The following is a 16,347-nucleotide window of genomic DNA, read 5'->3' on the forward strand; positions in this document are numbered from 1 at the left end:
TAAAATTATAGCATATTCAACATGTATAACTAAAGACTAATTGTATTCATTCCTCACACATAAACACATACATATAGACACCATTCATATCTCAATCAAAGATAAAAAACATGTGTTCATCTATGTTCCATATTTAGCTTCAGTATAGGAACCAGATACAATTCATCAAACATCCAGTCTAGAAGTTTTATACAATCGCAATGAACCAGTTAAAAGGTTACCAACTTGCCAACACTGTCCTAATGCACTTCCTATGTGTTTCAATTTTTCTGTCCTAATCTACATGTCCATCAAAAGGGTCTACCTAAACCTCAACTCTTCACAGTAAGTTTTAAAAGATGATAAGGGAGAGTTTTCCTCATTTTCTTGATCTCTTGTAACTGCTCCAGAGGATCCTTAAAATGACTTTGTGTAAAACACAGCAGTAATGTTGATATGAATCAGATAAAACATAAAAATAGACTTTTATTTACACTGGCAATGTAATGAGCTTACTGATTGACAAATATCATCATTGAGATATAAGATGCCTATAATTCTGAATATTTCTCAAGCAGGCAATATTAAAAAGAAAGTCAAGTTGGGAATGAACCTAGAGAGTTTGCTACTTACTGTAAAGTGCAGTCAATTTAGGAGGCCATTTTCACAAGAGGAAGAGCTCTCTTGGCTTACCCCTGTGCTCAGGAACATTGTTTTGATAGCAACTGACTTCCCAGTAACTGGAGAGTAACTGACTCCATTATAGTGTAGCCATAGATTCCCCTTCCTTTCCATGATTTTCTGTAGACTTTAAATAGACAAATCTAAGTGGTCACCAAAGTAACTTTTGCCAAGCAACCTGGCTCGCAGTTATTCCTTAAGAACTAATAATAATTAGGAAATTAAATAATAATAAATAAATTATTATTAAATAATAATTAATTTTCTATATAAAATCATGAGAATGTAAATGAAAGGGAAATGCTGTCTATGCACAAACAAATATAGCCAAAATTAACAAATCCATCCACCATTCATTCAAACTATAGCTGACAGGAGCTTGTTATAATCAGACAAAATAATTGTTTTTCCTTTTCCTTCAGTGTGCTGTTTGACAGACTTTGTGTCTAATGGTGTCCCTGCAGACTACAATTTGCCTGTGTCTTGCAGCTGTGGCTAAAGCACCACAGAAGGCTTAGCAGACTTTCTATTTCAGCTAAGACTGAAAGAAAATAATAATCTCATCAATTAGTAGCTAATGCAAGAGCTGAATTACTGTGGCTTTTTAGAAAACAGGAAAATGATTTGCCTGCCTGTGGGTCTGCCCTGTATACTGGTGAAAGCAAGCAAATGTTCCACACTGACAGTTTAGTAGCTAGAGATTAATGGGCAATGTGTTTCCCAGTTCTAAAACATAAGTTTATGATGTGTGGCTTATTTCTCAATGAAATGAGAATGTTACTGATGAGCTGTCACAATGTCAGACACATAATAGGCCCAAAATAAATCCCAGTTAAGTGACCTATTAATAATCAGTTACAATTACTGAACATATACCCAAAGTGTTAGATACTAGGAATATTATTCTTCTGTTTAGTGTGGAGGTAATCTAAAGTTTGAAAGCAACAGATGTTAGAATCAAACCCTGGGTTTCTTTTGTGCCTTTCCTCTCCTGATAATATTATAAAAATTAATAAAATTAAAAGCATCCATTTCATAATAATATGAAGGAATAAAAAGCACAAAGGAAGGAAAATCCGATAAAATCCTTGGCCCCATTGTATATTCATAGGTGAACTTGAAAAGATTGTTGCCTTAAACACAGATCCTTAGTTTTCTTACCTTAAAATTAATCAGATCTTCCCAGTGTCCAAGGGATGACTGAGCTGAATAGTTAAACTGTAATATAATTAGCACAGAACATGATATAGAGTGAAGCCTGATGTAATATAAACCCTATTAGTTCACATCCACTGACTTCTCAGTAACAATTTGCCTAGTCATCAGTGGAATAATGTTTCTTCTTAGATCAACAGGCATGTGATTATTTTTTTTGATATGTTTTTTATTTACATTTCAAATGATTTCCCCTTTTCTAGCCCCCCACTCCCCGGAAGTCCCATAAGCCCCCTTCTCTGCCCCTGTCCTCCCACCCACCCCTTCCCACTTCCCCGTTCTGGTTTTGCCCTATACTGCTTCACTGAGTCTTTCCAGAACAAGGGGCCACTCCTCCATTCTTCTTGTACCTCATTTGTTGAGTGGATTATGTTTTGAGTATTCCAGTTTTCTAAGTTAATATCCACTTATTAGTGAGTGCATACCATGATTCATCTTTTGAGTCTGGGTTAACTCACTTAATATGATGTTGCTGGGCTGTGGTGGTGGCGACGCCTATAATCCCAGCACTCTGGGAGACAGAGGCAGGCGGATTTCTGAGTTCAAGGCCAGCCTAGTCTACTGAGTGAGTTCCAGGACAGCCAGGGATATACAGGCATGTGATTATACAAGAACTGTTGAACAAGAACATTTAATGAACTAAATTTGATGAAGTTTCCTACTAATTTACAGGGTTTCAAGGATATTTCTCTTGAGAGATTTATACATGGAGGAGCAAATGTCACTGGATTCCAGTTGGTAGATTTTAATACCCCCATGGTAACCAAACTAATGGATCGCTGGAAGAAACTAGATCAAAGAGAATATCCAGGATCTGAAACACCTCCAAAGGTATTTTGTGTTGTATATTTTTGTATATTTTGTACTATTATTGTTTTAAATTTTTAAAGTTATTTCATTTTATGTATATAAGTGCTTTTGCTTTCATATGTGTCCGTGAGCCATGGGCTTGTGTTGTGCTCTCAAATGACAGAAGAGTGAGTCAGATCTGCTAGGGCTGGTGTTATTGGTGCTTATACGCCGTCACATGGGTGCTGGGCAAATAACCTGGGGTCCCAAAAGGAAGCAACCCCAGATCATGTCGGTATGCTTTGTTTTGTCACCCACTTCCGGCTTTCAGGCACTTTGCGGCGTCTCCTCACAGTCTCTGCACTAAAGATGACTGAGTGCTCTGTCAGTGTTTGTGTAGCTGGTACGGTGAATAAAGAGCTGGTGATGAAGCGTGAGAACCTGAGCTCACATCCCCAGCACACAAATGCCTAGTGCAGAGGTGTACTCCAATAATCCCAAATCTGGAAAGAGGAGGCCAGAGGCTTCCTAGCCAGTCAGGATAGCCAATCCAGGAGTTCTGGCATTCAGTGAGAATCTGGTCCTGAACAACAAGGGGCAGAGCAGGAGAGAAAGTCACCTGAATGGCTTCTAGCCTCCCGATGCCCACAAGCAGGTATTGTCTCAATAGTTTGATTTTACCAATGAAGATAATAGCATGAAAGCCTGCTAGCTCAGAGAAAGCACCCAGCTGACCTTCGTCCACAGCTGATGTTCCAAAGGGAGAAGCTCCCTGTGCACAGTGTCTCTATTACACCTGAAACTGAATGTCTCTCCCTTGTACTTCCTGTCTATCTCCCCGCCCGTCTTTCTGGCACCCTCTTCCACTGTACGGTTTGTCCTTTGTATCCTCCCTCCTGGTCAACTGCTTGCTCGCTCTCTGTTTCATCCCTTTTATTTAGTTATTTTATTACTTTATTTATTTACATTATTTATTACTTTGTTTACTTACTTAACTTTATTTATTTATTTACTTTAGTTCTGTTTAGCAGAAAGGTCTTGGATGTGTGTTAGAGCTGAGTCACACCACACCTAGAAACATATTTTTTTTTTCTTTGTATGTCTTTTTATTTTTTTTTTAAGTTTTTTTTTATTCGATATAATTTATTTACATTTCAAACGATTTCCCCTTTTCTAGCCCCCCCCACTCCCCGAAAGTCCCGTAAGCCCCCTTCTCTTCCCCTGTCCTCCCTCCCACCCCTTCCCAGTTCCCCGTTCTGGTTTTGCCAAATACTGTTTCACTGAGTCTTTCCAGAACCAGGGACCACTCCTGCTTTCTTCTTGTATCTCATTTGATGTGTGGATTATGTTTTGGGTATTCCAGTTTTCTAGGTTAATAACCACTTATTAGTGAGTGCATACCATGATTCACCTTTTGAGTCTGGGTTACCTCACTTAGTATGATGTTCTCTAGCTCCATCCATTTGCCTAAGAATTTCATGAATTCATTGTTTCTAATGGCTGAATAGTACTCCATTGTGTAGATATACCACATTTTTTGTATCCACTCTTCTGTTGAGGGATACCTGGGTTCTTTCCAGCATCTGGCAATTATAAATAGGGCTGCTATGAACATAGTAGAGCATGTATCCTTATTACATGGTGGGGAATCCTCTGGGTATATGCCCAGGAGTGGTATAGCAGGATCTTCTGGAAGTGAGGTGCCCAGTTTTCGGAGGAACCGCCAGACTGATTTCCAGAGTGGTTGTACCAATTTGCAACCCCACCAGCAGTGGAGGAGTGTTCCTCTTTCTCTGCACCCTCTCCAACACCTGCTGTCTCCTGAATTTTTAATCTTAGCCATTCTGACTGGTGTAAGATGAAATCTTAGGGTTGTTTTGATTTGCATTTCCCTAATGACTAATGAAGTTGAGCATTTTTTAAGATGCTTCTCCGCCATCCGAAGTTCTTCAGGTGAGAATTCTTTGTTTAACTCTGTACCCCATTTTTTAATAGGGTTGTTCGGTTTTCTGGAGTCTAACTTCTTGAGTTCTTTATATATATTGGATATTAGCCCTCTATCTGATGTAGGATTGGTGAAGATCTTTTCCCAATTTGTTGGTTGCCGATCTGTCCTCTTGATGGTGTCCTTTGCCTTACAGAAACTCTGTAACCTTATGAGGTCCCATTTGTCAATTCTTGCTCTTAGAGCATACGCTATTGGTGTTCTGTTCAGAAACTTTCTCCCTGTACCGATGTCCTCAAGGGTCTTCCCCAGTTTCTTTTCTATTAGCTTCAGAGTGTCTGGCTTTATGTGGAGGTCCTTGATCCATTTGGATTTGAGCTTAGTACAAGGAGACAAGGATGGATCAATTCGCATTCTTCTGCATGCTGACCTCCAGTTGAACCAGCACCATTTGTTGAAAAGGCTATCTTTTTTCCATTGGATGTTTTCAGCCTCTTTGTCGAGGATCAAGTGGCCATAGGTGTGTGGGTTCATTTCTGGATCTTCAATCCTGTTCCATTGATCCTCCTGCCTGTCACTGTACCAATACCATGCTGTTTTTAACACTATTGCTCTGTAGTATTGCTTGAGGTCAGGGATACTGATTCCCCCAGATTTTCTTTTGTTGCTGAGAATAGTTTTAGCTATCCTGGGTTTTTTGTTGTTCCAGATGAATTTGATAATTGCTCTTTCTAACTCTGTGAAGAATTGAGTTGGGATTTTGATGGGTATTGCATTGAATCTGTATAGTGCTTTAGGCAAAATGGCCATTTTAACTATATTGATTCTACCGATCCATGAGCATGGGAGGTTTTCCCATTTTTTGAGGTCTTCTTCCATTTCCTTCTTCAGAGTCTTGAAGTTCTTGTCATACAGATCTTTCGCATGTTTGGTAAGAGTCACCCCAAGATACTTTATACTGTTTGTGGCTATTGTGAAGGGGGTCATTTCCCTAATTTCTTTCAACCACATGGTCATTTCATTGGATGCTGAAAAAGCATTTGACAAAATTCAGCATCCTTTCATGCTTAAAGTCTTGGAGAGAACAGGAATTCAAGGCCCATACCTAAACATAGTAAAAGCAATATACAGCAAACCGGTAGCCAGCATCAAACTAAACGGAGAGAAACTTGAAGCAATCCCACTGAAATCAGGGACCAGACAAGGCTGCCCCCTTTCTCCTTATCTTTTCAATATTGTACTTGAGGTACTAGCTCGGGCAATTCGACAACATAAGGAGGTCAAAGGGATACAAATTGGAAAGGAGGAAGTCAAACTATCATTATTTGCAGACGACATGATCGTCTACCTAAGTGACCCAAAGAACTCCACTAGAGAGCTCCTACAGCTGATAAACAACTTCAGCAAAGTGGCAGGTTACAAAATCAACTCAAGCAAATCAGTGGCCTTCCTATACTCAAAGGATAAGCAGGCTGAGAAACATATTTTTAATGTAAATAAGGCAGTCTCAGGGTTCACAGTGTGATCAAATATCCTACAACTCACAGGTGAGCCTAACTACAGACACACATGACCATGTTCATTCATACATATGCCATATGTACACACAGGCATTCAGACACCACAAAAACAATTTTCAGATCTCTGCATATGATAACAGGGATCAAATCAAGCAGTTTCTTATTGTTGTCTTCTATAAGAGGATTTAAAGTTTTGAATTTAAAATTTTTATTAACTAACATTTAATAGAGATGACTATTATTAATTTTCTACAAAGATAAAAACACCTTTGAAATAGTAGTTTATATCAAGTAGATAAATTAGAAAATTGCAGGAGATAAAAATGTAAAGCTTTTATGCAAAGCTTCTTTCGATTTAAGAGTAAAACACTGAGCTTTTTGATTTTTATTTAATTTTATGTATCTATGAGGCTGTATATGGGTTTGTGTATGTAAGTGTACACAGAGTCCAGAAGAGGATGCCGGATCCATGAAGATGTGGTTTCCAGAACTGGTGAGCAAATGATATGGGAGCTGAGAACACAACTCAGTTATCTGCAAGAGGAACAAGTGCTTTTAATCACTGAGCCATCTTTTCTTCTGTGTGTATGTGAGTGTGAGTGGGTGTGTGAGTGTGTATGACATGTAAGATATATGACATATATTTTTAATATGCACAGACCATATTAATATAATTATGTATACTAGTTGAAGTTGTACTTTATCAAGAAAAGAGTTTAAGATAGATTTAAATCAGACACATATTAAAGTGTTTAACATAGATGTAAGGAAAAAAGAGTCACTTAGGGAAAATAAGGTAAGCGCTGAAGATATGAGTGTCAACTTCTCAAAAGAGATAGCTACCCGATGTATGTATGTGTACATATATATAAATTTGTGTATATACATTCATGTATATATGCCTGTGTATCTGTGTATATATATATGCACACATGTATTTATATATGCATATGTATGCATATATGTATATATACTCACATATATTTATATACACATACATATATACATTATACATTCATATATATATACATACACACCATATACATATACAACATATACATATACACCATATACATACACATATACATATACATTATATATATACATCATATGCATATGCACCATGCACATACATATACATATTACACATATACATATACATACACATACATATGCAGCATATACATATAAAGCATATACAGCATATACATATACATCATATACATATACATATGTATCATGAGTGTGTCATTAACATTTGCAGAGAAAGCTCACAAGTTTCTTCTCATGGGTACATTTTGTCTCATCTAAAAGAATGGGTCCTAAATATCAGATCAATGATGGCATTCTGTTCTGACCCCAACTTAGTTTTCTTGAGCACCACATAATGAATTTTAATATTTAATCATTTCTTAAGTAGGCATTTCAGTAGACTTTTAATATGTAATTTGCCATTGATATAGAAAAACTAAAAACAATGAGTATATCAGCTATTTTATTTTCTAGGTATAAGGTTTTTGTTTGTTTTGGTTTTGATTTTTGGTTTTGTTTTAAATTGGCTTTCAACTTCCCCTTTCAATATTAAAATTAGAGAGGTAACTTATAAAATCAAGGAATTACAAAAGGAAGTATTTATTGGGTGTCTACTATTTGCTAATCCTGGTTGACATTTGAATGCTTTGAGATGTTAAATGAATAGGGTAATTGACCTCCTGTCAGTAAAAAGTCAGAGATCCTGTACTTCAACCAGTTTCTGGAATTTGGCATCTCCCATCACTGCACCTCCATATGAGGTGTGAGTCTGACTCACACCATAGAGGTACTTTACCCTGATAAGATAAGATGTTCTGCCAAGATGATCTGCCCAATAATCTAATCTATTGTGTGTTTCTGTAAAGTTTGTTGCCGAATACTTATGTCATCAAATTCCTTTGATTAAACTCCCAGTTTATATATATATATATATATATATATATATATATATATATATATTTTTTTTTTTTTTTCCTATAAGAAGAGGCCTAAAGTAAAAAGTGAACTCACATTGCTCTCTCAAATCGTACTTTGGAAAGTTAGTCCTATGCATAGTAATTAAACTGGCTTTTTAAAAAAAGGACAGAGGACCATAAAATACATAAAAGATGATCATTTTAATGTCACCATGTGATGATTTTCATATTATTGCTTTGGACTAATTATTTTTTAGACTAATTATTATTTTACAGTGTGTGGTTTATGCTTATAATAATTCTGACTCATTGATGACTATTTCTATTTAAAGCATTTTTACAGTAATTTCATTAAAACAGGTACATAAAATATTATAACAGAATCCATATCACATATATATGAAGTTTTCACAGTTCTTAGAATGATTCTGGGCACCCGGAAAATATTTAATATACATATTGCCATATTTTATTGGTTATTTTATTTATTTACATTTTGAATGTTATCCTCTTTCCTGGTTTTCCCTCTACAAACCCTCTATCCTATCCCCCTGCCCTTGTTTCTATGAGGATGCTCCACTACCCATCCACCCTCTCCTGCCTACCTGCTTTAGAATTCATGTATGCTGAGGAATAGAGCCTTCATAAGACCAAGGGACTCCTCTCCCATTGATGCCAGATAACACCAGCTTCTGCTACATATGCGACCTTGGGTCCCTCCATGTGTACTCTTTGGTTGGTGGTATAGTCCCTGGGAGCTCTTGAGCGGTCTGATGGTTGATACTGTTCTTACTGTGGGTCTGCAAACCCCTTTAGCTCCTTCAGTCCTTTCCCTAGCTCATCCATAAGGAACCCTGTGTTCAGTCCTATGGCTGGCTGCCAGCATCCCCATCTGTATTGATTCGGCTCTGGTAAAGCCTCTCAAGAGACAGCTATACCAGGCTCCTGCAAGCAAGCACTTCTTGGCATCAGCAACAGTTTCTGGGTTTTGTGTCTGCATGTGGAATGAATCCCCAGTTGGAGCAATCTCTGGATGGCCTTTCCTTAAGTCTCTGTTCCACTCTTTGTCCCAGTATTTCCTTTAGACAGGAGCAATTCTGAGTTAAAATATTTGAGATGGGTGGGTGGCCCCATCCCTCAACTAGGTCCTGTGCTTAGTCCCTGGATATGGTCTCTACAAGATCTTTCTCCCCTTGGTTGGGTATTTCAGTTAATGTCATCCCCGTTGGGTCCTGGGAACCTCTTGCTTTCCCGGCATTGGGACTTTCTGGTGGCTACCCCTAGTTCCCCAATACCCATTGCTACTCACCTCTATTCAATTTCCTCACCCTCTATACATATCCTCTGTCTTGCCTGATACCTGATGCTACCCTCTTTTTCTCCCTGTTCATCCCAAGTTCCTCCTACAATCTGTTTCCCATGATTTTGTTCCTCTTTCTAAGTAGGACTGAAGCATCCACAATTTGGTCTTCCTTTTTGTTGAGCTTCATATATTCTGTGAGTTGTAAGTATTCAAAACTTTTTGCATAATAATCACCTATCCATAAGTACATACCATGTGTGTTCTGTTGTGACAAGGTTACCCCACTCAGGATATTTTCTAGTTCCATTCATTAGCCTGTGTACTTCATGAATTCATTGTTTTTAATAACAAATTAGTACTACGTTCTGTAAATGTACCACATTTTCTGTATCCATTCCTCTGTTGGGGAACATCTGGATTGTTTTCAGCCTCTGGCTATTACAAATAAGGCTGCTTTGAATATAGTAGAGCTTGTATCCTTGTTACATATTGGAGCACCTTTTGGGAATATGTCCAAGAGTGGTATAGGTGGGTCCTCAGGTAGTACTATGTCCAATTTTTTGAGGAACTGCCAGGCTTATTTCCACAGTGGTTGTACCAACTTGCAATCCCAACAACAATGGAGGAGTGTTCCTCTTTCTCCACATCCTCCCAAGCATATGCTGTTACCTGAGTTTTTAATTTTAGCCATCTGACTAGTATGAGATGGAATCTCAAGGTCGCTTTGATTTGCATTTCCCTGATGACTAAGGATTTTGAACATTTCTTAAGGTGATTCTGTCATTTGAGATTCTTCAGTTGAGAATTCTCTGTTTAGCTCTGTACTTCATTTTTCAATGATGTTATTTGTTTCTCTGGCATCTAGTTATTAGCCATCTATCAGATGGAAAGTTGGTAAAGATCTTTTCCCAATCTGTTGGTTGCATTTTTGTACTATTGATAGTGTCCATTGCCTTATAGAAGCTTTGCAATTATCTGAGGTCCCGTTTGTTTATTGTTGATCTTAGAGCATAAGCCCTCGGTGTCCTGTTCAGGAAAATTACCCCTATGCCCATGTGTTCACAGTTCTTCCCTACTTTCTCATCTATTAGATTCAATGTAGCTGATTTTATGTGGAGGTTCTTGATCTACTTGGACTTGAGCTTTGTACAAGAAGATAAGAATGGATAAATTTGCATTCTTCTACATGTTTATCTCCAGTTGAACCAACAGCATTTATTGAAAATACTGGCTTTTTCCACTGGATGGTTTTAGTTTCTTTGTCAAAGATTGAGTTACTATAGGTGTATGGGTTCGTTCCTGGGTTTTCAATTCTATTCCACTAATCTACCTGCCTGTCTCTGTACCCATTCCATTCATTTTTTATCACTATTGCTCTGTAGTACAGCTTGAGGTCAGGTATGGTGATTACCAAAAATGTTCTTTTATTGTTGAGAATAGTTTTTGCTATCCTGGGTTTTTGGTTATCCCAAATGAATTTGAGAATTGCTCTTCCTAATTCTATGAAGAATTGAGTTGGAAATTTGATAGAGATTGCATTGAATCTGTAAATTGCTTTTAGAAAAATGGCCATTTTTACTGTATCAATTCTGCCAATCTATGAGCATGGGAGATCTTTCCATCTTCAGAGGTCTTCTATTACTTTCTTCAGACACTTGAAGTTCTTGTCATAAATAACTTTCACTTGCTTCATTAGTGCCACACAATATTTTATAATATTTGTCACTATTGTTAAGGGTGTCCTTTCCTTAATTTCTTTCTCAGCCTTTTAACCTTGCAGTGGAGGAAGGCTATTTGTTTGAGTTAATTTTATATCCAGCCATGTTGTTGAAGTTGTTTATCAGGTATATGAGTTCTCTGGTGGAATTTTTAGGATCACTTAAGTATACTATCTTATCATCTGCAAATAGTAATATTTTGAATTCTTCCTTTCCAATTTGTATCCTTTCGGCCTCTTTAGTTGTGTAATTGCTCTGGCTAGAACTTTGATTACTTTATTGAAAAGATAGGGAGAGAGTGGGCAGCTTTGTCTAGTCCCTGGTTTTAGTGGGTTTGCTTCAAGTTTATCTTCATTTAGTTTGATTTTGGTTACATGTTTGCTGTATATTGCTTTTACTATGTTTAGGTATGGGCTTTGAATTCCTGATCTTTCCAAAGCTTTTAAAATTAAAAAGTGTTAAATTTTGTCAAATGCTTTTTCAGCATCTAATGTGGTGATCATGTGGGTTTTTTTTTCTTTGAGTTTGTTTATATAGTATATTTTGTTGATGATTTCATATATTGAACTATCCCTTCATTCCTTGATCTTGGTGCATGGCCATTTTGATGTGTTCTTGGATTTGGTTTGTGAGAATGTTATTGAGTATTTTTTCGTTCAAATTCATAAGGGAAATTGTTCTGAAGTTCTTTTTCTTTGTTGGGTCTTTGTGTGGTTTACGTATCACCATACCTGTGGCTTCACAAAACAAATTTGTTAGTGTTTCTTCTTTTTCTATTTTGTGGAATAGTTTGAAGAGTACTGGTATTAGGTCTTCTTTGAAGGTCTGATAGAATTCTGCACAAAACCCATTTGGTCCTAAACTTTTTTGGGTTGGGAGATTTTTAATGACTGCCTCTATTTTCTTAGGGGTTTTGGGACAGTTTAAATTGTTGATCTGATCCTTATTTAACTTTAGTACCTAGTTTCTGTCTATTAAACTATCCATTTTATCCAGATTTTCCAGTTTTGTTGAATATAGGCTTTGTTTTAGTATCATTTTTTTTACCACTTAAACCTTTTATTTTATTTTCTATATTCTTTGTTTACATTCCAGATCCTTTCCCATTTCCCAGTTCCCCCCTCTCTATATGTCCCATAAGCCCTCTTCTCTCCACCCATTCCCCAATCACCCCCTCCCATTTCTCTGTCCTGATACTCCCCTATATCAAGCCTTTCCAGACCAGAGTCCTCGCCTTCCTTCTTCTTGAGAATCATTTGATATGCTAATTGTATCTTGAGTATTCAGAGCTTCTAGGCTAATTAATATCCACTTATCAGTGATTGCATTCCATGCGTATTCTTTTATGATTGGGTTACCTCACATTGGATGATATTTTCCAGTTCCAACCATTTGCCTAAAAATTTTATGAATTCATTGTTTTTAATTGCTGAGTAGCATTCCATTGTGTAAATATACCACATTTTCTGTATCCATTCCTCCATTGAGGGACATCTGGGTTCTTTCCAGCTTCTGGCTATTATAAATAAAGCTGCTATGAACATAGTGGAACATGTTCCTCCACATGGTCATTTCATTAGATGCTGAAAAGTCATTTGACAAAATTCAGCATCCTTTCATGCTAAAAGTCTTGGAAAGAACAGGAATTTAAGGCCCATACATAAACATAGTTAAAGCAATATGCAGCAAACCAGTAGCCAACATCAAACTAAATGCAGAGAAACTTGAAGAAATCCCACTAAAATCAGGGACTAGACAAGGCTGTCCTCTCTCTCCATATCTTTTCAAAATAATACTTGAAGTTCTAGCTAGAGCAATTAGACAACATAAGGAGGTCAAAGGGATAGAAATTGGAAAGGAAGAAGTCAAACTATCACTATTTGCAGATGATATCTGATAGTTTACTTAAGTGACCCAAAAAACTCCACCAGAGAACTCCTACAACTGATAACTTCAGCAAAGTGACTGGTTATAAAATCAACTCAAGAAAATCAGTAACCTTCCTATACTCAAAGGATAAGCAAGCTGAGAAAGAAGTTAGGGAAATGACACCCTTCACAATAGCCACAAACAATATAAAGTATCTTGGTGTGACTCTAACAAAACAAATGAAAGATCTGTATGACAAGAACTTCAGGTCTCTGAAGAACGAAATCGAAGAAGACCTCAGAAAATGGAAAAATCTTCCATGATCATGGATTGGCTGGATTAAAATAGTTTTTTGAATTTCCTCAGTTTCTGTTGTTATGTGTGTTGTTATGCTATGTTATGATATTGTTTAAATTTTGTTTTATCATAGAATATCTTTGTTTCTCCATTTATGGTAATTGAGAGTTTTGCTGGGTATATTAGCCTTGGCTGGCATTTGTGTTCTCTTTGTGTCTATATGACATTTGTCCAGTATCTTATGACTTTTAGAGTATTTGTTGAGAAGTCTGGTGTAATTCCGATAGGTCTGCCTTTATATGTTACTTGACCTTCTCCACTCATTTTTTAAAATATTCTTTGATTTTTTTTTGTGCATTTGGTCTTTTGACTATTATGTGACAGGAAGAATTTCTTTTCTGATCCAATCTATTTGGAGTTCTGTAGGCTTCTTGTATGTTTATGGGTGTCTATTTCTTTAGGTTAGCAATGTTTTCTTCTATAATTTTGTTGAAGATATTTACTGGCCCTTTGAGTTGGGAATCTTCACATTCTTTTATTATCTTTAGGCTTGGTCTTCCTCTATTGTGCCCTGGATTTCCTGGATATTTTGGGTTAGGAGCTTTTTGCATTTTGCATTTTCTTTGACTGTTGTGTCAATGTTTTCTGTGGTATCCTCTACAACTGAGATTTTCCTATGTCTTGTATGCTGTTGGCGATGCTTGCATCTATGACTCCTGATCTCTTTCCTAGGTGTTCTATTTCCAGGGTTGTCTCTCCTTGTGATTTCTTTATTGTTTCTATTTCCATTTTTAGATCCTGGATGGTTTTGTTCCATTCCTTCACCTGTTTGGTTGTGTTTTCCTATGTTTCTTTAAAGGATTTATGTGTTTCATCTTTACGGGCTTCTACCTGTTTACCTGTGTTCTGTATTTCTTTAAATAGGTTATTTATGTCCTCAAAGTCTTCTGTCACCATTATGAGATATGATTTAAATCATAATCTTGCTTTTTATGTGTGTTGGGGTTATCCAGGGCTTGCTTTGGTAGGAGTACTGGGTTCTAATTGTATCAAGTACCCTTGGTTTCTGTTGCTTATGTTCTTGCACTTCCCTCTCACCCTCTGACTATCTTTGGTCTTAGTTGATCTTGTCCTTCCTGTGAGCCTGTGAGTCTATGATCTTAAGTGTGTTAGCACTACTGGGATACCAGTTCTCTCTGGGTGGGATTGGGGTGCAAAAAGCTGTGGTACAAGGGCAGTTCCAGGCACAGATGGAAACTGGAATAATCTATTCCCTTGCTGCTTCTGGGTTCCTTTGTCCTGTGGGCTCTGGGTGAGTGCAACTTTGGTCAGGTATTGGAGAAGAAGTGGTGGTCTTACCTATGATCTTAGGTGTGTCAACACTCCTGGGAGACCAGCTATCTCTGGGTGTGATTAGTGTGTAAACTCCTATGGCACAGGGTCAGCTTCAGGATGCAGATGAAAACAGGAAGGAAGGATTGTGTCCCCGTCTGTTCTATGGTTCCTGTCACATATTACCATTTAATGTACATTTTTACCTGCTGTGATTATGTTCTGAAAATTTACTCAAGTAATAAGTGATACAAATATTAAGCCATTGTCCTTAAAAGAAATGTAAGATTGCTTTCTAAGAGCTTCTTGTTGTGACCTTCTGGCAAATAATCAATATATTGTTTTATTCATTTTAGTTAACTTCTTTTTCTTTCTTAGCATTGACCTATAGCCATTCCTCAAAGGGAATTACTTAATGCATATATTTTCCAGAATCACCAGAGCCTTCTCACATTATGACTATTAGGCAGCAATTGATGCTTATGTTTCAGAAAATTTTAAGCTGTAAAATAACCTGTAAAAGCACAAATTTGTGTAAAACAGCATGTACTGAGGCACAAAAAGTGTACTTGTTTACATCATGCAAACAGAAAAAAATGTAGTGTTTCTTTACTTAACTAGAACTGGAATTTTGCATATTGACTGAATTGAATGTTCCACCTCTCTGAATGCCTTTAAGTGCCTGCAAATGTATCAGTTAAGTATTGATTTAGAGATTGCAAATAAATGTTAATGAGTAAAGAAATTCAAAGCCAGAGTGTATGAATACTGAGGTTTGGGTATAATTAACTGAATTGTATTTCCGTGGGTTAAAGTTTAAGCCTAAGAATCAATACATGATCTCTGATTTTGTCACTTTCTTTCTGTTAAAGAAATAATAATACTAATAATGATGAAATATGTGAACAAAGGCCCTTTTGATTTCCTGATTCTTTGCTACCTTTCTGATGCCCCAGTGAAACCGTCAGATTTCTCAAGTTTAGGTGTCACTCACCACTTGTCCTCCATAGTCCTTCACCTTTATCTGCACTATCCATGTATTCCAACTTTCTTTCGAAGTTCAAGTTCCACTTTCTCCATGATTTTCCTTTATGCCTTCCATGATATTAGATACTGCTATTCTCAGCCAGGGCTTACCATACTTACTATTTGGCTCCTGTAAACTCCTGTAGGGACCACACACTACCAACCTTCACATTCTCACATTTCTTAGCGAGTGGGTTTGGCAGCCAGCTTGTCAAGTCGTAATGAATGGTCAACCTCACAACAGCTGCAATAAACAATTACTTTTTTCATTTTCTGCTTTGTGCTCTGTAACTCAGATATTTTATATTCTATAAACCTAGAAGTAACAAACCTTGAATTTATTTTAGTTCTCTCTTTTCAAAGTCAAATTTCCTCTCCTGCATACTCATTCTGCCTGTGTTTGTCTTCTATACCTACAGATATTGAGAAGCAGAAATTTACCTCTTCATTTTGATTGATGGGTAGAACAGAAAATAGCTCCTGGCTAAGAGGTAGTTTTAAGGCTTCTTCAAATGAAATGTTTACTTAATATATATTTTCCACATGTCATCTGAATTTTGGGTGTGCATAAATACGCTTTCCTACTCTGTGTTACAATAAGGCACATGAGAAAGAGTTGGAGCTTTTAATAAGGTAAAGCCAGTTTAAACTCCAAGTTTCTGTCAGCTCTGCCACCCTATTAAATCCCAGGCCTTTGTTTCTCCAGCTGGCTGTCAGCATTGCA

The 16,347-nt window shown here is 37.0% G+C and overlaps 1 protein-coding gene across 1 annotated transcript in view; it reads left to right on the forward strand.

Annotated features, from left to right (window-relative positions):
• Positions 1–16,347, forward strand: part of LOC127689862 (glutamate receptor 4) — a 105,886-nt gene that overhangs the window by 19,170 nt on the left and 70,369 nt on the right. The window contains exon 4 of the mRNA XM_052189418.1: positions 2,548–2,706. Coding sequence (XP_052045378.1) covers positions 2,548–2,706 — 159 coding nt within the window. The remainder of the gene's footprint in view (positions 1–2,547; positions 2,707–16,347) is intronic.

Source organism: Apodemus sylvaticus, chromosome 7 (genome assembly GCF_947179515.1).
Source record: "Apodemus sylvaticus chromosome 7, mApoSyl1.1, whole genome shotgun sequence".
In the NCBI taxonomy this organism is placed as follows: domain Eukaryota; kingdom Metazoa; phylum Chordata; class Mammalia; order Rodentia; family Muridae; genus Apodemus; species Apodemus sylvaticus.